General features: G+C 45.3%; 1 protein-coding gene across 1 annotated transcript in view; it reads right to left on the reverse strand.

The window, feature by feature from the left end:
• The window catches only part of FGD3 (FYVE, RhoGEF and PH domain containing 3), a 264838-nt gene extending 240687 nt beyond the window's left edge, over positions 1–24151 (reverse strand). The window contains exon 1 of the mRNA XM_063426908.1: positions 23901–24151. Within this exon, the coding sequence (XP_063282978.1) occupies positions 23901–23949 (49 nt within the window). The 5' untranslated portion in view covers positions 23950–24151. The remainder of the gene's footprint in view (positions 1–23900) is intronic.
• Positions 24152–25342: the final 1191 nt, after the last annotated feature.

Below are 25342 nucleotides of genomic sequence, written 5' to 3' on the forward strand. Positions count from 1 at the left end.
TCACTAATCCAATAATGGAGCACAGGTCCATCATGGTGGGGCACCTACTAAAATTATTAACAGGGTGCGACATATTGTTCCACCATTGGCGTCGGCTGGGAGCCCTAAGTGATAATGGGGTGGACATAGTGATAATTGTAAAAATAACTACCCCAGTTACTAGAGGTCCCCAAGACCATAATCACCACCAAATAAACTAAATGCCCTACCTACCGCACTCTCCCTAATAATAGTGAGAGGGCAATAAACCAAATATATACCTGAAAAATAAAAAGTTAATATTTACAATTAGATGTCTTTTTTCTATCATCTTCTTTTTTAAGCCCCAAATAGATCAAATAAAAATCCATAAAAATCGCATCAAACCATTAAAATATAAAGATCTGTTCTGGCTGCCACCCAGCCCACGTGTTCCCTATTAAGGGTTAATAAGTATGTAGGGGGTTTAGAAAAAATGTCCCTGTCTGTCAGAGTTTTTTTTTATTTTTTACCTGAAGTTAAAGGAAGCAAGACAAATTGTTATTGTAAGACTCACCAAAGAGGTTTGCTTTGACTTGACAGATGAGCTTCCACAATTGGAGTGATACTGAAAAACCTCCAGTTATTTAACTATACATGTTTAACAGCAGTGGCTCCCAACCTAGTCCTCAAGAGTGTCCCGAATGAATGCATTTTCCATTTCTGTCCCAATGGTAAAAATGTCAAAACCTAGATTGTTAATGTGCCCACAGATCCCTTGAATTAAGGCGCTTTTAACCAATAATGCAAGTCAGACCAGATCATACACATGTCCAAATGGAAAAATACATCTGCAGTTCTTTTGGCTGCAGTGTTTGCAAGCCCTCCCTCCATCCACGCCCAGACTTTCTGTGTCTGTCCAATCACAGACTTCCCAATGCAACTCAATGAGAAGTCTTTGCAAGGCAGGTGCTCTGAGGAATTGCTGCCTTTTGAGTTTACCTTTACAGAGCTAAACAACCAAGAAGTTTCAGGACTGGCTGGTTATCTGATTGACAGTTAGGAGGTGTTATATACAAAAAAGACACATTCTTTACACCTAAAACACTACAGCATGATGAAGTGCTGTAGGTGTATGGAGTCAGAAGAACCACTTGCCTGACCAAAACCCCCGTTTGTGATCATGAGCCAGTGCACATTCACGAATCCTAACATTGCGTGCAAATGCTGCCGGGCAAAGATGCTGCTTTGTCACCAAAAATCAACTTTATCTAATCTGCTTTCCTGTGTCAGAATCTCTTTTTTATGTTTTCCTGAACACTCTAGTTTTCATAAAATACATAAGGAAGATGACAAAACATAATGGGCTAAACTTATCATATAAAGATCCCCTAACGGGACATCTTCACTCTGTGTGGGGAGGCCCAGAGGTGCAGTGGAGGACAGCTATGTGCCCGAAGCTGTCCCTCACGGGCAATACAAGGAGCTGCAAGAGTACAACACTGATACAAATCGAGGATCCCCCGTGAAGGCAGGATTATCTATAAACTGTCAGGGTTATTTACCAAAGTGAGAATCCAAAGTAAATTTCAAATTTAAGGTCAAAATAGCTGAATCAGAAAAGTTTTACAAGTCACCTATGCTTCCAGTTCGGCTACTTTGGCCTTAAAGGAACTGTACAGATAAAAAAAAAAAAAATGCATATCCTCCATCCCCCCAAACAGTAAACCTACTGTCACTAAATGCATTTTCCCTAAATAGTGTAAAATGAGCTTTAGAAGTATATGTTTTAATCTTTACTTTGATCAGATTTATTGCTCCTTCTCAGATTTCATGCCATGTCTCCCTGCTTCCTGTATTTTAGCCAAACTATTCACCAATGGCCATGCGCCAGTGATTTTCTATGAGAATCAGCAATGACGTGCCCACAATGCCTTTCTACCAATGGCCATGTGCCAGTGATTCTCTATGACATGGGTCCTCAAACTCCGGCCCCCCCAGATGTTGCTGAACTACGACTCCCATGATTCTCTGGCTATCTATGTAATTCAAAGAATCATGGGAGTTGTAGTTCAGCAACATCTGTGGGGCCGGAGCTTGAGGACCCATGCTCTATGAGAATCAGTAATGACGCACCTACAATGCCTTCCCAAGAAGTACTCAAACTAAGTGACACTACAAATACAGCATTCAGACACTAGAACTTACATACCACATCACACACAAACATTTCCTCAAAAAAATCAGATATCATATAGTGCCATATATTTATTATAAACAAATATAAAGAGACAGACAGGCTCATAAATGCATAAAGAGCTCTGTGTTCTCTCGCTTTATCTCTTTCTAAATATCTGTATATCTATCTAGCTTTCTGTCTCTCTATAACTATAAATATCTACCTAACTCTCTCTCTCACTCTCTCTCTATGGAGGTTGGTAAACAGGGACTGGAGTGTAACAAGTTAACAGTGGGTAGTGAATTTGGTTGGAAGTGAAGGGTTTAAAAGTGGGTAGTGGGGCGTGGTCTGCAGCCGGAGCAAGATGGACGTGTCCTCCTGAAGCTCCGTTAGGACCACGATGCCATAAGCTTACAATAGCGCTAAAAACACTGACCTGGACGAGAAAATAACCGGGGGAGCCATTATGGACAAACGGGCACCGAAGAAACAGTTCAAAAAGCCATCGGAACACGGTGCCACGGTGACTGATCTGTTTGCGGCCTCCCGCGCTATGCGATCGCAAACCCAAGATGGCGGACGGGAAAGCCCGATGGCTCCGAGATCACCCTCTAGCCCGGGAGCGGCGGCGGCCTCGGAAGTGTCGGAAGCTAACACTGTGCAAATCCTAGCAAAACTGGCGGAGGTTCGCAGTTACTTAGCTGCGGAAATAACCAGAAACACACACGAGGTCAAGGCCGAAATTCAGGCCTTGGGAGCGAGGACGGCGGTGCTTGAGCAGCGTGTGGAGTCCACGGCCGTGGCCCACAATGCCGCTACGGCTCAGATTAACCGGCTGTCCTCCAGGTTAAACGCGGCGGAGTCTGCCCTGGACGACCTGGGGTACAGGTCCAGGCGGAACAACATTAGGCTTCGGGGCTTACCCGAACAGGAAGGAGAGGGTCCGCTGCTGGAAGTGGTCACTAAGATCCTGAAGCCTTTGCTGCCAGACATGCCAGATCATCAGTGGCATATAGAGAGAGCGCACAGAGCTCTCAGGGCGAGAAGAGCGACTGACAACCGCCCGAGGGACGTGATTATTAAATTTATTTTTTACCGGACGAAAGAAGCCTTGCTGAAGAGGAGTAGAGAGGGCCCAATCAGGTATGGCGGGGTAGAACTTTCAGGACCTGACACCGGCTACACTCCAAAAAAGAAGGCTGTGGCGCCCTGTGACGGGGCTCCTACAGAGGCACGGAGTGAAATACGCTTGGGGCTTTCCATTCCGATTGCTGGCGTTCCAGGATGGTCGCACCAAAACCTTGTACGCGGACGGAGACCCGGTGGCGTTTCTGAGGAGCCTGGATATCCGAGACCAGATCGAGCTGTCGGAGCTTCCTCCAGCCGAAGAGGAGCTGCGTCCCCTCCCCCGTGAGTGGTTCACGGCGGGTGAGTGAGACCCGGAGTGGTAGGCCGACCCGGATCCGGCGGTGGTAGGCGGGTAGGAGATCGGGGTTTTTCTTTTCTTCACTCCAGAGGGGGGGCACTTAGGATGCGGATGGTATGGCGGGTTTTGGAGCCTATTTTCCATTGGGGCTCACCCAGTGGGGGCATGGTTGGGGAGCTCCCGTGAGGGGCCCTGAGAAGGCCCTCGGGCCCGGGTGGGTTCGTGGGGCACCTATTCCCCTTATTGGGTGGGTTAGGGTTGCTGAGACATAACGCCCTATCATTGATTATGCGTGCCCCCTATGTTTCCTCTTTTTGTGCCGCACGCCGGGGTGGTAAGGTTTATCGTTTATTTTTATATTTCTATCTTCTCATGTTGGGTTGCGGGGAGTCGGGGATCGGAGAGGATCGGGTCTGGGGGTTATTTGTTTCCTAGCCGGCATTTCAAAGTGGATCACGGAACTTTCATGCCTTTAGACGATATTGCTCCCCCCCCTCTCTCCCTCTTTTTTCTCCCGGGCTACTGTTTAAACGTAACCCACGGCCGTAAGGAGGGAGGTGGGGGGGATGCTGTATGGCTACTGTTATGTACGTCGCTGTATACTTTCTTGCGCCATTGTATTGCGTTGTATTATGCTTGCACGGGTGGGGGATGGAACGGTGGGGAGCCGGGAAGGCAATAGGGTCCTCGTTCTTTGAGGGGGAATTGTTATGGTTAGTTACGATGGGGCTCACTCTCTCGTCCCCTTATGGGTGGGGGAGGGTGGTGTCTGGGCCGGAGCCGCAAGATGGCGCCGGGGTCCCCCCTAGGTAGTATGGTGTAGAGTGGCCTTCCCCTTCCTGCTCATGGCCCCTCCTATCCCCGGCTTGGGAACGTAGTCTCACCCTAGGGGGCGCCCCTCCACACCAGCGGCCATCCACCCGAGTTTACTCTTGCACATTACCTATATACTCATTCGTTTATTTCCTTTGCAGCGCTTTCTCAGTACCGGGATATTCATTTATTCATTGCCTGATATTAGGCTTGCTTTATTAGTATGTACGACTTCTACTTTGCAAAATATATATATATATATATATATATATATATATTATATTAAAACAAAAAAAAAAAAAAACACAAAAAAAAAAAGACAAAAATAATAATTTTAAAAAAAAAAACGACAAAAAAAAACAACAAAAAAGAAAAACATTTGTTCGATTACGATCAACACCTTATCAACTATGTCTCCTCTGGTTATGCATATTGGAACATAAGATATTAGATACTCTGGTTCATTTACTCTGTTTTGTTTGCCCTCCCTACCGTTAAGGGTTACGCAGGGTCTACAGTGTTTTTTCTTCTATTTAACTTCAGTTGGCACTCAAGTAGTGCCATTATTGGCTGGTCCATGTCCCGAACATCCCAGAGCTTTTTCTTAGTTATGGGGATGACGGGACATATACCCCGAATACGCCTGGCTTTAGGTAAGACCAGGCGACTTTTGTACAAAATGTTATGTTGTTCTTCCTTCTTCTTCTCTCTACTCTTTCTTTTCCTTCTCCCATCTGCCCTTATCCATCATATCTCTCCTCTGGGGGGGAAATCGAGGTGCGCCCTCAGTAGCTTGGCCACAGATGGTCGTGTCGGTAGGCTTCACTATAGCGATATTCCACAAGACGAGACATGCCTGTGAAACTAATGTCCCTTAATGTTAAGGGTCTAAATGCCCCCAAAAAGCGACGTCTCATGTTTCGGGAACTGAAGCGCATGAACCCGGACATAGCCTTCCTGCAGGAGACGCACCTACCAAAATCAGCTAAGTTTGCCCTTAAAGATCATACATTTCGGACCTTGTTTGAGGCCAGAGCACTCAATAAGAGGAACGGGGTAGCTATTCTTATACATCATAGATGCCCGATCAGGGTTAGCAAGGTCAGTACGGATCCGAGCGGACGCTATGTTTTAGTATCAGGGTCCTTACACTCTCACACTATCCATGTCCTCAATCTCTACGCCCCTAACGAGCCGTCCAGGGAATTCTGGACAGAGATGACCCGCGTAGTCAACTCGCTGCCACATGGTATGGTTATCGTAGGGGGGGATTTTAACGCGGCACCATCCCCAGCGATGGACAGGGGGCCCTGTAGGTGAGCTCCGAGATCGCACAAACGGGGAGGGCAAGATAAATTGTTACACACTTTTATACAACACACTGATTTGCTGGATATATGGAGGGCTCAACATCCGGATGATACTGATTATACGTTTTACTCGCCGCCGCACGACACGTATTCAAGGATAGACCTATTTCTTGTAAACTCACTAACTGTTCCCAGGGTATCAGAGTCCAGGGTGGGGTCCATAACCTGGTCGGATCACGCAGATATCTCCCTTACCCTAGACAGGCTAAGCGCGGCGTCCCCTTGGTCGTGGAGGTTGAATACGTCTCTACTCCAAGACCCAGCTATTGTAGAGATTATTAGTTCGGAACTCAGGGACTATTTTGAAAGGGAAGCGGAGTCAGGAGTTACGAAGGCTACGGTGTGGGCAGCCCACTGTCATTAGGGGTGTAATGATCAGAGAAGCGACGTTGAAGAAGCGACGTAAATCTCAACGATTGGCCACATTACTGGAAGCATTGAGAACGGCGGAAAACAGACACAAATCGGACCCTACACCTGCCAATTTGACATCATTGCAGAACATAAGGATCTCGATTAGAGAAACGCTCCTGGATGATACCGCAAGGGCTATGATATGGGCCAAATGCACCTTCTACGAGAAGGCGAACAAGATGGATACCTTGCTAGCTAGATCCCTTCGACCGTGGCAAAGGAGCACACACACATTACGAGGATCAAGAATGCAGCGGGTGTCTACCAGACGAACCCCACAGACATAGCCAAGGTGTTCTCAGATTTTTACGCTAAACTTTATAACCACTCATCGGAAGGCGCCACAGACACGGCTGGGAACTAGAAGGGATTCAGAATTTCCTATCTCGATTACGACTCCCTAAACTAGAAGCAGCGGTTTCAAATGTACTGGGACGCTCTATCACGGGAGAGGAGATAGAAGCGGCAATATCCGCCTTGAAAAGCAACAAAACACCTGGACCCGACGGCTTTTCTGGGAGCTACTATAAAACCTTCCGGGAAGAACTCCTACCTCACTTGGAACCCTGGTTTAATGAGTTGATGGATGGGGGGACGCCTGATAGAGATATGTCCTTGGCGAATATCGTTCTATTGCCCAAACCTGGAAGGGATGACTCGGTCCCGGAGAACTTTCGCCCTATTTCCTTGATCAACCACGACTCAAAAATCTTGGCAAAGGTGCTAGCGGGCAGATTAGGCCCACTCCTTACGGGTATGATTCACCCGGATCAGGTGGGCTTTGTGCCTGGGAGACAACTTTTCGAGAACACGAGACGCAACATAGACCTCATAGGGAGGCAGGTCACGAAGGGCACCCCGACACTACTGTTGTCCCTAGATGCCGAAAAGGCATTCGATAGAGTGAAATGGCCTTACTTATTTGAGGTGTTGCGACACTTTGGCGTGCCGGCCCCGTTTATTACAATTATTCAAGCTATGTATTCAAACGTTAGGCACAGATTCAAATTTCGGGAGCGCAAGTCGAACCGTTCCACCTGAGCAATGGTACGGGGCAAGGTTGCCCTCTTTCACCGCTGCAATTCATGCTCTCGCTGGAGCCCCTCATGCAAGCCATACGAGAAGCTCCTGATGTTAAGGGTATCTTGGTGGGAGATACACAATACGTTGTTTCGGGTTTCGCAGACGACGTCTTGTTGACGTTAACAGAACCGGAGGCCTCCATGGAGGCACTGACTAGGATGCTGGAAGCATACGGGGAGGTGTCGCGATATAAGGTTAACCTGCATAAATCGAGCGCGATCCCCTTAGGTATGACGGACGAAGACGCAGCGTATATAGGGAGGACCTATCACCTACGGATAGAGAGGGACCAGATCAAATACCTGGGCATTTGGTTGACAGCGGACCCCTCTCAGCTCCATAGGCAAAATTATGTCCCACTGATTAGACAGTTGATAGCTGATATGGAGACATGGGTAGACAAGCCGATCTCGTGGATCGGAAGATTGCATTCAGTGAAAATGAATGTGCTGCCTAGGATACTTTTTTGTTCCAGGCTCTGCCGGTCCACTTGGGTAAATCCACCTTAGGTCCGCCTCAACAGGCCATAGGAAGGTTTATCTGGCAGAATAAAAGGCAAAGGATTTCCCGCAACGTCCTGTATAGGGCAAAGGACAGGGGAGGCCTTGGTCTCCCAAACTTATATTTTTATTATGTGGCGGCTCAATTGACTCAGATTGCACTGTGGCACTCCCCCCCCCCCAGGGGAGCGGAGGTGGGTGGATCTGGAATCCACCATGATGGGCCCAGATAAGCCACAATTTCTTATATGGACTCCTAAGGAACATAGACCAGCAGATCGAGTGGATTGCTCAGCGATTCACACTTCCCTCAGGGTCTGGGACGCTGCAGTACTTAAATACGGACTGGCTTCTGTACCGTCACCCATGACCCCATTTTTGCGAAATAAAACGTTCATACCGGGCATGTGCCCCCGAGATTTCAAGGGTATAGAAAATTCAGGATTGCAGCGGTTATGCGACCTCTTTGAAAAACCTTCATCACATTTGATGCACTGCAGAGCAGAGGTCCTTTGCGTCCCTTCGATTACTTCCGGTACTTGCAGCTCAGAGATTTTGCCCGGGGTTTCAGGGTCAAGGCGGCCGCAACGACGCAACTAACATTCTTTGAAAAAATGTGTAAGAGGGAACAATTCCCTAAGGGCCTGATCTCGTGCTTGTATTCCCACTTGAGCACACATACACTAGAATGGGCTGATATCACATACATAAATAGGTGGGAGGCAGATCTCAACGAGGTATTGGAAGGAATAGATTGGCAAGAGATATGGGAGGCCGCGGCAAAATCTTCGGTGTGCGTCTCGCTGCAGGAACAATCCTATAAGACGTTATTCAGGTGGTACACTACCCCAGTGACGCTACACCGGATGGGCAAAAACCCGACGGACCTCTGCTGGAGAGGTTGTGGTCACAAGGGCACGTATATCCACATGTGGTGGGAATGCCTGGAGGCGCAAGCCTTTTGGAAACGAGTAGCTACTTTACTGAGGGAAATTTTAGGCAGAGAGGTGAGGCTAGACCCGTGGGTGTTCCTACTGTCTAGATCCATGGATGGTTGGGGCCCTTATCCAAAAGGTAAATCTATCGGCCAGGAGAGCGCTGGCGCAAGTATGGCTACAGGGGGAGACCCCTACGATAGCGACGGTGATACAAAAAATAAAAGACACTTTTCTGATGGATAAGTTGACGGCTCGGGTGAGGGGGACAATGAAGAAATTTGACAAACTTTGGGTACCCTGGATAGATAGCACTGTAAGCGATTAAGACGGGAGGGACTGATTGGGGCGTCCAGATGTTACTAGGGGACCTTTGAGTTAGGCGGCCTTTTAGGCGGACTCGATACGACCTGCGGGGAGAAGAACTAATTAACCCTGTATGAGATAGTGGTGAGCGGGCATCATGCCCCTCATGAGGCTTCTTACAGGGCTTCACTCCTCGGATACCCCCCCCCCCTCCTTTTTTTCCTCGATCCCCTTCTCTAAGGCCTTAACTTCTCGGGGCACTACCTTTCATCTTTCTCTTTTCTCCTGTCTCTTAGTCTTTCTTCTTACGGCTGAGCCGCACGCAACGGAACTATTTTTGAGTGCAGCTAATGCTACAGGAAAGGTAGTACGCTGGTGTGCTAAACTCTGTCGAGCTGCTTCTTTCCTCAATTTTGCGATGGAGGTGCGGCCGACCTTATTCATCGGTTAACCGATTACGGTTTTATATAATAATAAAAAATACCAGGCGGAACATCCAAGCTCCTATGGGGTTTTTGATCTATGTGGTGAACGGGAGTTGGGTATGCTTATACAAGACAGGGAGACCTGGAAATTCATGCTAGTTCACTCCTCTTGTTGTTATTACATGTAACGGTATCAATATACTCGCTTTATGTTTAAGTTTTCTGTATTACTGTGCATGTATTGCTTGTGATGTCTTGCACTGGAATAAATAAAGAATTAAAAAAAAAAAGTGGGTAGTGAGGTTGGCTGACACAGAAGGCGTTGACAGTGGTAGTGACGTCTGACAAGGACTGGCAGAGAAGAGGTTAACAGTAGGTAGGGAGGATGTCTGACAGGGACTGACAAGGAATTTAGAATAGCATTTACCTAAAAAGGCAAATATGCCCAAATAGTTTTCGTAATTGAGGCAGAAAGGCATTTTTTTTTTTAGAGTCACACTTTTATTGGGATACTTATGGGAAATGTGTATTGCAGACCTGAATTTTATGGCAAGACAGGAGGCTTCATATTTGCTTATCTTTCTTTACTGAAACCTCCCAGCAACAAAGAAACAGTTAACAATGATGTAAAAACATTTAACAATCAGAGTGTACAGTCATGGAATATAGTGTTATCAAGCTCCTCCCAATTCCTCTCTCTGTTCTGCTTGCCTCCCAGGTGAGTCTACTCCAATTATATTGCCTTTTGGTATAGGCTAACTAAATATATTTTGTCTATATCTTATCACAATTACATTTATATTATATTGTCACACACTAATGTTTCATTTGGTTCTTTTTACATTACCATAACTCTTCATTATATCCTGAACATTAATAGCCTTCATTACCTTCATACACTTAATATATTTTTATGTGACTAACTTCCCATTTAAATACCTGACGACCTCCGTTCCACACACGGAGATTCGCCTGAATTGTAAATTGTATCTGGCCGCGGCTCTCTCCTCAGAAGAGACCGCGGCCCATCCTCAATCTATTATCTGCCGCTGACCCCATTTCCCATGAGCCAAAGGTGAACTGGCCTTTGAATTTACTAGAGTGCTAATCCACTCATATATTTTATGACTTGTGCACATATATTCTTTGTGTGTCAAATACTCCAATACTTTATTAAATATTTGTGTGACCCCCAACTCCAGTGTTTTATTACCAATAGTGGTTTATCCCACTTAATATAAGTTGCTGGTCAACCCCACTAATTGCTATACTGCCGCACTTACAGCTATTCTTTTTTACGTAGTGGGCGACCCCTACTAATTGCATAGTTGCTTGACCTATATAGTTATTGCAGTCTACCTAAGACCAAACATGTCTGATCAAGCTGAGGCTGCAATTTCGCAAGAACTGCGCACATGGCGCACATTTCCACTATTACAGAATCCATCCCTAAGGCTTTAGCAGCCTTTCACGACACATCTTCTACTGAAGCAAATCCCACTATACGTCTTCCCTCTGACTCAGAAGGCTCTCAGCCTTCGGATCCAGATGAAGTATCACGTAAACGTCCCTGGAATAGTGCATCAGCAGGAAAGGGCAAGGCTCCCGCCAAGTACCTTAAACTCTCATTCACCCGACCAGTCCGGGCCACTTCAGACCCTTTAGAGGGTTCTACTTCTATGGTTGATTACTATTACCTCGGCTATTCTGATGGGGAGTCCTCAGCGAATGTGCTACGTGACCCCTCATCGGAATTTGTTTAAGAGACTTACATTGATAAAAACTCAGATTCAAGTCCAAAGATCCCGAATCAGACACCCTTTTGGATGCTTCAGGCGTTCCCTTTTTCGACCCTAGGGTCAATAAACACCCTCGCACTGCCGAATGGGCCCCACCTACCCACATATCCAATTTTTGTAAAATGTGGCTACGTAAGCCCCTAGATAAAAGACATACGAGCTAAACTCAGAGCCGAATGCCCATGGCCAATTATACCTAATAAAGTGGCACGTATGCCAGAATTCGACCCAATGCTAGTAACCTTCCTCAATAGAACAGGCAAACACCCACGTAAGGGCATTGAACAAGGTAGAAAAACTACTCAGGACAAACTCCTAGATACAGCTGGTCCTATTGTACAGATTTTTTGGGGGGGCTGACAAAGCTACTAACACTGGAGAATTTGATCCGCACACTGTGCGAGAATGGGCCCAGAGGACTTTAGGTTTCTTAGGTAATGCCAACGTGGTCATGTCCACAGAAAGACGTAAGGCGGCATTGTATAAAATTGACACTAAGTTAGCAGATTTAGGATCCCAAGAACTGGGACCGGAAGCCAATGTCTTACTTTTTGGAGACTCTTTAATAAGAGACCTATCCAAACATGTGTCGGTCTTTATGACCTTAAACAAAGCCCAATCCTCCCTATGCAGAGTATTTTGTTCACAGTCACAGTGTTTCTCCGGGAGAGCTGGTCGTTACAAGGACCGAACGACCAGCAGAGCTGCCTTCACAGGCTACAGGCCTCGTCCCACGGACAATTACTGGAACTCGGGAATTACTCGCCCATACCACCGGCAGTTGTTCACCAACAGGGGATCCATCCGAGGACATGGATCTGCCTCCCTACGCGGATGCACTGCCCCAAGTAATAACCCCTTTTTCCTCTCAATTTTCCTATAGCAGGCCGACTAACCCATTTTTTCCCCAACAGTGGGAGTTACTTTCACAGGATCTATGGATCCTAAACACAGTAAAGGGTTTCAGAATAGACTTCCTTTCCACTACTTTTCAGGACACACCACCCACACCTCTAAAAATCTCTACAACAGACAACCTCACATTACAAACATGGTCACACAAACTAATGGACAAAGGAGTGATTGAAAGATCACCTTTCCCACACACATTCCCCAGCAACATATTCCTGGTTCGCAAGAAGACAGGATATCTTCGCCCAATTATCAATCTGAAAGATCTGAACCGACAGGTCAGATACCGCCATTTCAAGATGCAAGGCATCCATCTTCTCAGAGACCTCCTCTGCGTGGGAGAAAGGTTTTTGAGATTCGACCTCAAGGACGCAAACCTCACAGTCCCTGTGGCTCGCAACCATCAAGCTTTTCTTCAGTTCCTCTGGCAAGGGGAGATTTGGCAGTTCACATGCCTACCTTTCGGTCTTTGCTCAGCGCCATGGTGTTTCACCAAACTAATGAAACCAGTGATGGCGCTGCTCCGATCGCAGGGAATACGATCCATCATATACCTAGACGACATTCTGATCATGGCTCAGAATCCAACTCTGCTCCGCCAACATACAGACATGAGAACCGCTTTGCTACAGAACCTAGGTTTTGTCATAAACTTCCAGAAATCAGCCTTGGAACCTTTGCAGACTGTTCAATTCCTCAGGTTTCTAATAGATTCCATACAGGCACACACCATAGGACTACTGTCTGCCTCCATCCAAGCTATTTACCCAGGACCGTGCAGCGGCTCAACACGTACTACCTACACCGGTCCACTTCATACGACCAGTTCATTACCCTCACAGACGAAGTTCACATAGAACTTCACTGGTGGCTTCACAAAATGGAAGCTTGGAATAGCAAAGCCATTTTCGGATCCCAACCAATCCCACCTCCTAAGGTGGGCGCAAGGTGTTCAGAAAGGTCCACCGGGGGACTACGGTCCACCTTGGAACAAGCCCTACACATCAACTGTTTGGAATGAATAGCAGGATCCTTTGCGATACGCAGTTTCACAAAAGACTTCAATTGTTCACTGGTACTATGCATGGACAACGTCTCGGCAGTACATTATGTGAATCGGTTGGGAGGGTCCCGATCCAAATTGCTATCCGACCTCACGAAGGACCTCTACCAATTCTGTCTCAAGAGGAATCTATCCATACGAGCGGATTACCTTCCGAGTACGGACACCTTGTCCGTACTGGCTCTCCCACCATTGGAGAGACGTCAGCGACTGGCAGCTAGACCCCAGGCTGTTTCACCAGATTAAGGGTCTTTGCGGACCCCTCACGCTAGACCTCTTTGCGTCTCGGCTAAATCACCAGACAGAGGCCTTTTTCAGCTGGCTTCTAAACCCTCAATCCTGGTCAGTCGATGCCTTTCTACACCCTTGGCCAAAGACAGGAGCATACGCATTCCCGCCTTTCTCCATGATACATCGCACCCTCTACCGGGTCAAAACTCCAACTCTTTTGGAACTATCCGTGAATTATCCAATTCTATTGCCCCAGTTCCACGACATCCTCAGGAATCCGGCGGGGGACTGTCACCCACTCGCTCTTCAAGAAAAAACGTTTATGGGGATCCTGGAATGTGTCAGGACTTTCGACAACAGCTCAGGCTCTCATATGGAACTCCTGGGCACCAGGCACTAGACGCACCTCTCTGCATGGCAGACATGGATCAGCTGGTGTTTGGAAAGGAATATCGATCCCTTTTCAGCACCTCTCACAGCCATTCTGAATTTTCTATCCACCCTATTTGATCAAGGCAAATCCTATAGGTCGATTAATGTGTTCCGATTCGCTTTTTCAGCAGCTCACAACTCTATCGACAACGCCTCCATAACCATCTTTATTTTGGCATAAAGAAAACACATCAAGTAAAACCAAGAAAAGAAAAAAAATTAAAGATAAGCATAGTCCATATATTGATACTGGTATCAACATGCAGGAGAAATAAGTGACTGTGTCATAGACTACATATCATTAATACCAAGGAAAAACTGGGCACCCCCCAAAATAATATCCAAACCAGTCTGTATGACAATGGGAATCATTATCTGAGATACACCTTAAAGGAGATCTAATGTGTGTCCGTTTTTCGGACCACGGCTGTATTTAAATTTCTGCAAAGTTTGTGTTAGCTGTGATTTTCATCTTACTCATTTACTGTACCCACACATACAGTCAGGTCCAGAAATATTGGGACATCGACACAATTCTAATCTTTATGGCTCTATACAACAACACAATGGGTTTGAAATGAAACAAACAAGATGTGCTTTAACTGCAGACTTTCAGCTTTAATTTGAGGGTATTTACATCCAAATCAGGTGAACAGTGTAGGCATTACAACAGTTTGTATATGTGCCTCCCACTTTTTAAGGGACCAAAAGTAATGGGACAATTTGCTGCTCAGCTGTTCCATGGTCAGGTGTGTGTTATTCCCTCATTATCCCATTTACAAAAATGTTCTTAGCTTTTTTTTGGAAAGTTATAGGGCAATAAGTACAAGTAGCACTTTGCTATTTCCAAACCACTGATATCTGTCAGGAATCCCTGAATAACCCTTAACATGAATATATATTTTTAAAAGAAGACAATTTAAGGTATTAAACTTGGGGTATTTTGACTTTTTTTTCATGCAACCATTTTACCACCAAACTATGCCAATGTTTTTAATTTATTTTTAAAGTACCGGTTTCCTTGCACTGCAGGTCCCCTCTCCCTCCCACCCCCCATCGAAAGTTGCTGGGATGTAATTTCTGTAGGGGGGCTTTTTTTTATTTTAATTTTTTTTTATTACTTAAATGTTTTTTTCTTTGATTTTATTTTTTAGTCCTCCCTCCCTGTTTCTTATCAGGGAGGGGGCTATGGCATTCCCTGAGGACCAGTGGCATGTACTGAGCAGTGGGGGGCTTACCTTCTCAGCAGCTCCCCCCGGTAAATCCTGCGGCCTGTCTTCCAATGAAGTGGGAATACGCCAATTTAAATGTATACAAATATTTTTATTGAGGCAATACAAAGCCTTAGTGAAAAATAAGATAAAAATGAATAGAATTTAACTGCAATCTAACGCGTTTTGTCCACATATAGTGGACTTCCTCAGGGATAATAACACAGTATAAGCAGTAATGCAAGAAAAAACAAAGCATGCATAATTCCCACCCCCAACAAAGTCCCTTTAAATAGAACCAGTCCGTGTGTTGATTTGAGAAATCTCTCATAGAAAGGCCCGAAAACCTCTTCAATCCCTCCTCTCTTTTCAATAAGGGAGCATTCCTTCCAGCTGATCGTCATAGTAGAATTTAAAAATTGCGGCAAAATTCAACGCTTATCGGTCCGTTTGCGTTCCATTACTATGCGTTCCAAACGCGTATTTCCGGTTGCGTTCCAAATACGTATTTCCGGTTGCGGATGTAAACAGAGGCCCCCAGTAGGCACTGCACAAGCAGGCTATTCCGACCATACCGGTTCAGGCAGTGGGGGTCTGCGTGAACTCCCAGGCAGACCCAAGTATCGCGATCGCCGGTGGAGGATCGCCAGAGATCGGGTAAGTGGTGATTTACTAAATGACGTACCAGGTACGTCCGCGGTCATAAACGACCGTTTCTAAACGACCGTACGTCATTGGTCGGAAATGGGTTTAAAAAGAACACTCCAAGCACCATAACCAGTACAGCAAATGGTAGTGGTTATGGTGCCAGGATTCAAAAACAAACAGAACTATAATTCCTGGAGAACCAAGAAAAAATAGATGGGTGGATTGGCGCTATTGGTAAGAGATGCAACTACTCCCAAGTGCTACAGAATCACCAAAAAGCACAATGAACATACATCAAAAAAACAACAATACAAGTTTAGGGTGGTGCAAAAGATAATAAATAATAGACAAGTGTATACTTATATTAGGTAAATCTTTGTATCAACCTAAAAATAAAGAAAAATGCATAGCATTATACTGTAACACTTGAAGATAGAGTAAATCGGAGGTAATGGGTCACTCACGTTCTGCAGAGCCTTAGAAAGCAGGCTCTAACTGTAGAAGCATGTGAATAATAAGCTTATTCAAGCTGTCTCCACTGGTATCTGGTAATAAGGCACTTTTCCCCACACCATAAGAAACCACAGCGGAATAAAATAAAGTAGAAAAGTTTTTACTTGTTTAAAAATGATGAGAATAAAGGCACCACTACCCAACTGCACTACTAGTATTAGAGAGATGGAAGCTTGCAAGCAGATGCGTCGGTTAGCACTCAACAACTGGTCCTGCATTGTAGGGTTTAGCTCAGGATAGCAGTGTTCATTTTTCCGACTAACAATTTTTATCAAATTCTAGTCGACTAAAAGTAAAACAACTCCGATGACTACAATACGACAAACTATAATGACATTTTAGTCGAAAGAGTATGACTAAAACTAAATCGAAATTTGCCGACAAAATTAACACTGCACAGAGAACCTGAGGAAGGGGCCAAAGAGACAGACCAGGGCTTGGAAGAAAGAGACACCTAGAGGGGCTGTGGGGACACAATAAGACACAGAGGGGCTGGGGAAGGGGCAAAAGAGACTGATAGAGGCTTTAACTAAACCCATTACATTTTAGTTGTGTCGACTAAAATCTACTATAGATTTAGTCGACTAAAACAATTCAGACGACTAAAATAAGACTAAAACTAAAATGGCTTTTTAGTCAAAAGACTATGACTAAAACTAAATTCACAGATTTTACTATTATCATGACGTAAAGTCATGATTTTATTAACGACACGGAGGCTCCTATTATGCTGCACTCTTTCTTTATTTCCCTCAGCAGCAAAGATTTTTTTTTAAAACATAACCAGCACATAACATTAACAGTCTGAGAGTAGTATCTCCTTAGCAACAGGAACAGCCAATCAAGTTCCTCTCTCCAGCATAATAGGTTCTGTCAACCAATCCTAATCCTCTTTATTTGCGATCCCGAAGAATGATAACCGTCCAACTAAGAAAAGTAATCCGGGTACAAATGCAATATCCATAATGAGACGTAGGTTAGGCTGTAGAAAAAAGGAGAAATATGGTAATATTCTAGTATGAAACTGGTTGTATGCATAAATCACCAGGCATTGTGGATAGAGTGTCATTATTTATGCTATCGTGAATACGTAGTAACAATTGTGAACCATAACCGGAGGGGAAAAACTCCATGACATTAGGACTTACCGCGAACCAACTTCCCGTTAATTCGACCCTTGTGGGTAGGTCAATCAAAACATATAACATTATGAGGAAACTCCACAAATCAGGACTTACCTTGAGATCAACTTACCCATATGCCCTCCGTCTTCGGGTTGGGTGGGAGGGATAATACTCGCCTCCGTGTTGTTAATAAAATCATGACTTTACGTCATGGTAATAGTAAAATCTGTGAATTTTATTAAGACACGGAGGCTCCTATTATGCTGGTTTAAAGCTGAGAGACTACCGTTCCCGCAAAGTGTTGAATAGGTTTAAAATAAAAGTCACGAAAGGTGGATTCTGATGACCAATCGGCCGCTTTCATAATGTCTTCAAGACGACAACCAATCGAGGAGGCCTTGGAGGCCATCGCTCCCCGAACAGAGTGAGGTGAAAATAATGAAGTGTCAATGCCATAATCCACTTAACCCAGCGAGCTAGTGTAGGAGTGGAAACTGGAAGGTGTGGTTTTTGGAATGAGACGAAGAGTTCATGTTTCGTTATGTCCCGTATTGTGGAGGTACGAGATTCGTAAGTTTGTAAGCATTTGACCGGGCATAGGAGTGGTCTGTCTGGAAACGCTGGGTATGACACACTCTTTGATGATGACTTTGTTCTTTGAGAAATGTCGAAAGTGACCCCTTCGGGGGTGTAGGAGCGTGTTGTGAGGTCCAGAGCTCTGACATCGGAAACCCTCTTACAGGATATGAGGCAAAGGAGCATCACTAATTTAGCAGACAGCTGTTTCAGAGACAGAACTGCATTGTCTGGCCATGATTCTAGAAAAGTGAGAATGATGGAGACGTCCCATAATACTGAATATCGTGGTAGCAGGGGGCATGCAAATGTCATGCCGCCAAAAAGTCTACATATCATCGGGATTCCGTCTAAAACTCGATGTGTAGCCGAAATGGCCGAACGATACAAGTTTACCGTACGGTAGGCCTTGCCATCTTCAAACAGTGAAGTCAGGAATTGAAGGATCGAAGTCAAAGGAGCCGATATGGGATCCAAATCTCGTTCCAGGCACCAATCACGCCATCTGTTTCATGCAGACTTATAAGCCTGTCTCGTGCCGGGTGCCCATGCGCCCTCAAGAAGCAGGAGAGTTGCCTCCGAAACTCCCTGGATTGCCCAAAGTCCCCTGAAATCAGCCACGCTGTGAGATGGAGAAGCCCTTGTTGTATCAAGGGGTGAGGGGATCCGTCCGGGTCCTGGAGGAGGTACTCGAAGTGTGGGAGAATGCGGGGTATATCTATCGCCATCTCTAAGAGGGGGGAAACCATGGTTGGGAGGGCCATAGCGGCGTCACAATCACCAATCACCATTGTTCCCGTCTGGCAATAGGCAACGTGGGATCATTGCAAACGGTGGAAAGGCATAATTCCTTGTGGACGCCCAATCTTGGGTGAAGGCATCTGTTGCCAGTGCGGATGGGTCCGGTCTCCAGCTGACAAATCTGGGTATTTGTGCATTCAAGCGGGAGGCAAAGAGATCTTTGTCCATGGGGCCCCATAATGACCGGATCTCTTTGAAGACCCTGGGGCTCAGTCGCCAGTCGCTGGGGTCCCTGAGGTGTCGTGAGCACCAATCCGCAGTGTTGTTGCATAGACCGGGAATGTATTCTGCTGTGAGATGCCTTGTGACAGGCAGAATTGCCAGAAATCTCGTGCCATGTTCGCCAGAATCCTCAATTTCGTGCCCCCTAGGTGGTTGATATATCGGACTGCTGATATATTGTCCATCTTCAAAAGGATAGAGCACTGCGGATCGCAAAGGATCCAGCGAGAAGTTCCAGGCAATTGATGTGGAGGGATGATTCCATGTCGGACCATCTGCCACCTGTAGATACATTTCCACAGCGTGCACCCCAACTGAGTAAACTCGTGTCGGATTCTATAATGAGATCTGGTGTGGTGCCAAAAATGGAGGAGCCACCATTTTAGTTCCTCTTTTGCTTCCGCGTTTAGGGTGATCCAGTCCGTGCAGGCTACCCCGTCTCTCAAGTGGGAAGCTTGTAGGCGTTGTAGCGCCCGATAATGAAGAGGGCCTGGAAAAATGGCTTGTATGGAGGCCGCCAGAAGACCTATCACTCTTGCCAATTGTTTGAGAGTGAGCTGGGGGGTTGCCAGCGTGCGTTTGATTTCCTTCTTTATACCGTTCAGTTTTGTTATTGGCAGATGTAAGGTCTGCGACGTAGAGTCCACGATGAGGCCCAAGAACTCTATGTGTTGTGTGGGAACCAGTATGGATTTCTCCCAATTGACGAGAAAACCTAGGTTTTGTAATAAAGTCTGAGTCCAGTGTAGGTGGGTTCCGGTAAGTTGCGAAGATTGGCCCATAACAAGAATGTCGTCTAAGTAGATTATGAGACGTACTCCTCGACTGCGCAATAGGGCGACCACGGGCTTCATAAGTTTGGTGAAGCACCACGGGGCTGAAGATAGTCCGAACGGGAGACAGGAGAATCTCCATTTCCTTCCCTGCCATGTGAACTGCAGGAAGTCTTGGTGTTGTAGGGCAATCGATACCGTAAGGTACGCATCTTGTAGGTCTAACTTTACCATCCAATCGGATGGTTGGAGGAGGTCTCTTAGACAATGTATTCCCTCCATTTTGAAATGGTTTTATGATACGTATGTGTTGAGGTGTTTCAAATTGATCACTGGGCGAACACCATCTTTTTTGGCAACTAGGAATAGGTTGCTCACATACCCTGGTGTGGTCATAGGGATTTCTGTAATGGCTTGTTTTCTTACCAAATCTCGTATCTCCTTGGTGACAAGGGTTGCGTCTTGTTGGGAAAACCAGATTTCCCGTGGGGGGTAATGTTGTATTGGTATGGACAGGAAATCTATGCCATATCCTTGTACAGTGTTCAGTACCCAGACATCTGATGTAATGTGTGCTCATACATGGAAAAAATGACGGAGTCCAAGCCTTTGTTAGGCTTCCAACCTGTCTTACTCAGGAATTGTAAAATTTTTGGGTCAACTGCAGGTGTTCTGAAAGCATCATCAGGGACCGTGGGTCGTGGGCATTCTGCCCGGAATTTATTGCGTGTCGTCTTATCCAAAAGCTTGCGCACTCTAGACGCAATATATCTCGCCACATGGTCCGAGGGGGACCATTCCGTTGATCGCGGGGGATGCAGATCAACAGGGTCAAACAAGGGCTCCCTGTGGGGGTCCAGGATCGTATCCGTGTCCCCTGGGGCTTTTTGCTCCACCTGATAGATATCAGTTTGAGACGCAGGTCGGTCTCGGTCAGGGTCGTAACCTTCGGCCAGACTATCTGATTCTAGATCCGAGGGATCTGCCGAATCCAGATAAGTCTCCTCCTCAATATCACTGAGATCCGACTCAGAGTCTAGTTGGGCTTTTGCCCTTTTCCATAATCTAGCCGATTTTGCCCGGCTAGTGGCTCTTTTGCGCGGTGGTGGAATAGGCGCGCCATCTGAGACAGGTGTATAGCTGTCCATCTGAGATAGTGAGGAGTGTTTTGTTTTGGTCAAGGCCTTGCGGCCAGTCTGAGGCTGTACAGGGGCGAAAATCCCGAACAAGGCAGGAGCTTTCGTGTAACTGGCCGCCGAATGGCGAAGTTAGACATATAATCGTGACGGGAGAACTACCGAACGCGTAAGTTCGTGGACTTACGAGTTCGTGAGAAAATACACGAATGTCGCGATCCGCCAATAAGCTATTCGAGTAAACCAAGTGAATGACGGTCGGATCTGACAGGGTAAAATGGCGTAAAGAAACGCTGACAGGACACAAAAATTCCGTCAAACTTTCCTGCGCCCGATCAATAAAGATTGGGCTCAGGTTGGCAGTGTTGGAATTAGGATCCAGAGGGTATTATAATGTAATAACAACTATGCATACAAAAATGTAAAGTATAAGGAAAACTGTATATGAGATGGGAATCAATTAAAGGGATACATAAATCCCACAGATATTTGTACATAGACAATACTAATCAGTAAAGCACTAAAGGTACAATAATGGATTACAACTATATTAATACAATTATATTAATACAAAAATATGATCCCCACAGTTAAGGAACCGTGGGGACCTGATGTTACTTAACTGAGGGAGCAGCAAAGAAAGAGGATTAGGATTGGTTGACAGAACCTATTATGCTGGAGAGAGGAACCTGATTGGCTGTTCCTGTTGCTAAGGAGATACTACTCTCAGACTGTTAATGTTATGTGCTGGTTATGTTTTAAAAAAAAATATTTGCTGCTGAGGGAAATAAAGAAAGAGTGCAGCATAATAGGAGCCTCCGTGTCTTAATAAAATTGAAATTTGCCATCAAAATTAACACTGACCAACGAAGTACAATGGATGAACACCAGTGTACTCCTGTTAAAAGGGCCACTATAGTCACCCAGACCACTTCAGCTCAATGAAGTGGTCTGGGTGCAATGTCCCTCAGGTTTTAACCGTTCAGATGCAAACATAGCAGTTTCAGAGAAACTGCTATGTTTACATTGCAGGGTTAAGCCAGCCTCTAGTGGCTGTCTTCCGGACAGCCACTAGAGGCTCATCTGCGACGCTGGAGGCAGATTATGCCTCCATCACGCAGAGCGTCCATAGGAAATCATTGAAAAATTCTTTCGATTGACAGCTTGAATGCGCGCACAGTGCTTGCCGCGCATGCGCATTCGGCTCCGCTGACGTCGGTCAGGGGAGGAGAGGTCAGCCCGGCGCTGGATAAAGGTAAGCTGCAAGGGTTTTAACCCCTTCAGCGCCACAGGAGGGGGACCCTGAGGGTGGGGGCACCCTCAGGGCACTATACTGTAAGGAAAATCACTTTGTTTTCCTGACACTATAGTGATCCTTTAAAATAACTAGAACAGTGATCAACACATTCCAGCAAATTATAATACAATACAAATGGTATTTGGGGGAGGGACTAGACCCAATGACCTAAACACTCCAACTCAAGGAAGGTATCCCAAGCACCAGAGGTATGCCATCCTATCTGAAACTGCAAATTTTAGACCAAAATAATATTGCTGAATAACAGATTTTTCCAATTGGACTATTTTAGCCTAAGTTTTACTAGTCGGTTCGAGGATTATGGACTATAGATTTGCCTGATGATGACCTTATTTGAGGACACTATGAGCGAAGAAAAAAATCAGGAGCAATGTATAGATCACAAAGCCGCCTTGACATATGTACTTATTTTTAAGACAAGTCTAATTCGAACAAAAATTGGGAAATGTTGGTTTCAAGTGTGGCAAGCAATTAGCATCATATCATTCTAGATTTTCTGCATAACTGGGTTAACTGTATTGCTTAATTCCAGACATAATTAGTGTTTTGATATTAATCTCATAGACTGAAAGTCGCAATTAATATTTTACAGTACTTACCAGACATTCTAACACACACTTAAACCACCGCATGTCGCTCTTCCTAATTGCTGATGTCATGTTTTGCCTGTAATTAGTCTGTGCGTTCGTTTGGCAACCGTAGCTTATAATTTGCGCTCATTATAAAAATGTTTTTTTTTTTATAACAATTGCTATTTGCGAACAAATTAAAAATCACACACTTCAGCAATAATTTAACAACGTCATTGTCGAAATACAGTTCCCCATGCCTCGAAATGATTAACCCTTTGCAGTGTTAGATGGATATTTGGATACTGCTCACACCTTAGACAATCAATGTGCTCAAAACAAAATCTTTTAGACTCTTTCGGGACTATCCCATTGTACAGCACTGCGGAATTTGTTGGCGCTATATAAACAAAAATAACTATGGATTTTAAACTTCACTTCATATTTGTTACAATGCTTAACACAGTAATATTATATATATATATATATATATATATATATATATATATATATATATACACACACATATACATATACACACACATACACAACACAGCTACCGCAATGACACACATGAACATACATATTTTATGTAGAGGAAATTAATATAGGAATTGCATTATTAAAGTGTCAACTAAGGTCAGCAGACAGTTCTAAGAGGATGTAATTATTTATTTTCCCCCTTCTTCCAAAGCATTAGAAGCCTTATAGAAGAACTTAAAGCATATCCCATCAGGCTCCCTGCAAGAACCAAACAATTAACTCTTTATTTAAAACAGGAGTGTGACACTCCGCAAAAGCAGCTTCCAAGAAACAAAGTCAAATGCCCATCTCCATGCCCAGAGGGGCAGTAATAGCTAAAAATAGTGAATGCCAATAGTAACCCTCTATGTGTCAAAGGGATGAATTCGGGTCAAAGTCACGGTTTGGCTCCTTAAGGGTTAAACATGGGGGAAATGGGTTTGTAAAATCAGAAATTGAGCTATTCCTGGTGAGCCAACTAAATTAACAGGAGCACCAACCCCTCCCCACTTGCAGATTTCATTAATGCCTCAGTAACAGAGATGGAGTAACAGCCCAAACTGCATGCAAAGCAAAAATCTGGTCTCATTAAAGCAGCTTACAAGCATATTGGATTTTTGTTAAAACTTTCCCAAACTTACCATCTGCCCCTGTTTGATTGTTGGACCTGTTCCCAGTCATGGTGCTCATCCTTCAATCCCTCAGTATGAGAGAATTTATTGGCTGGGCTTCCAGATTGGAGGTTGGAGGCACGAAAAGAAGCTGCCTTTAAAACCAAAAAGAATCCAAATATGACCCTTTACATTCCCAGTAGCATTTTGCCTGTGAGGGAGGATGAGGCAGGAGCAGTGAGTGCAGCATACACATCTCAGAGCTGAGCGTGAGACTGACACATCCCCAGCCCACACTGAGGAAGCCAATCACTGGGGCAGGAGAGCTTTGTGGGTTGGGAAGCACTGGAGGCTATGGATAGCAGGCTGAGCTACTGAGAAATAAGGAGATAGAGAGACAGATACATTGATTGATGTTTGCAAATGTAACAAGCATGTATGCAGAAAGCATGTGATCTAATAATGGCATCTGAAATAAACATTGTCATCAGACTTGGTTTTTTGGTTTAAGCCGGAATACTGACACTGAGAGTTGGAATGCTGACACTGTGTGAGTGTGTTATGTGGACTAGTGACACTGTGTGAGTGTGGTATGTGGACTAGTGACACCGTGTGAGTGTGGTATGTGGACTAGTGACACCGTATGAGTGTGGTATGTGGACTAGTGACACCGTGTGAGTGTGGTATGTGGACTAGTGACACCGTGTGAGTGTGGTATGTGGACTAGTGACACCGTATGAGTGCGGTATGTGGACTAGTGACACCGTATGAGTGTGGTATGTGGACTAGTGACACTGTGTGAGTGTGGTATGTGGACTAGTGACACCGTATGAGTGCGGTATGTGGACTAGTGACACCGTATGAGTGTGGTATGTGGACTAGTGACACTGTGTGAGTGTGTTATGTGGACTAGTGACACTGTGTGAGTGTGTTATGTGGACTAGTGACACTGTGTGAGTGTGGTATGTGGACTAGTGACACCGTGTGAGTGTGGTATGTGGACTAGTGACACCGTATGAGTGCGGTATGTGGACTAGTGACACCGTATGAGTGTGGTATGTGGACTAGTGACACTGTGTGAGTGCGGTATGTGGACTAGTGACACCGTGTGAGTGTGGTATGTGGACTAGTGACACTGTGTGAGTGCGGTATGTGGACTAGTGACACCGTGTGAGTGTGGTATGTGGACTAGTGACACCGTATGAGTGCGGTATGTGGACTAGTGACACCGTATGAGTGTGGTATGTGGACTAGTGACACTGTGTGAGTGCGGTATGTGGACTAGTGACACTGTGTGAGTGTGGTATGTGGACTAGTGACACTGTGTGAGTGCGGTATGTTGGTTAGTGACACCGTATGAGTGTGGTATGTGGACTAGTGACACTGTATGAGTGTGGCACATGGGCTAGTAACACCGTGTGAGTGTGCATAGGCTTCTGGTAATGGGAGGGATGCTTGTACTGTATGAGTAG

The sequence above is a fragment of the Pelobates fuscus genome, chromosome 7 (assembly GCF_036172605.1).
Source record: "Pelobates fuscus isolate aPelFus1 chromosome 7, aPelFus1.pri, whole genome shotgun sequence".
Classification (NCBI taxonomy): domain Eukaryota; kingdom Metazoa; phylum Chordata; class Amphibia; order Anura; family Pelobatidae; genus Pelobates; species Pelobates fuscus.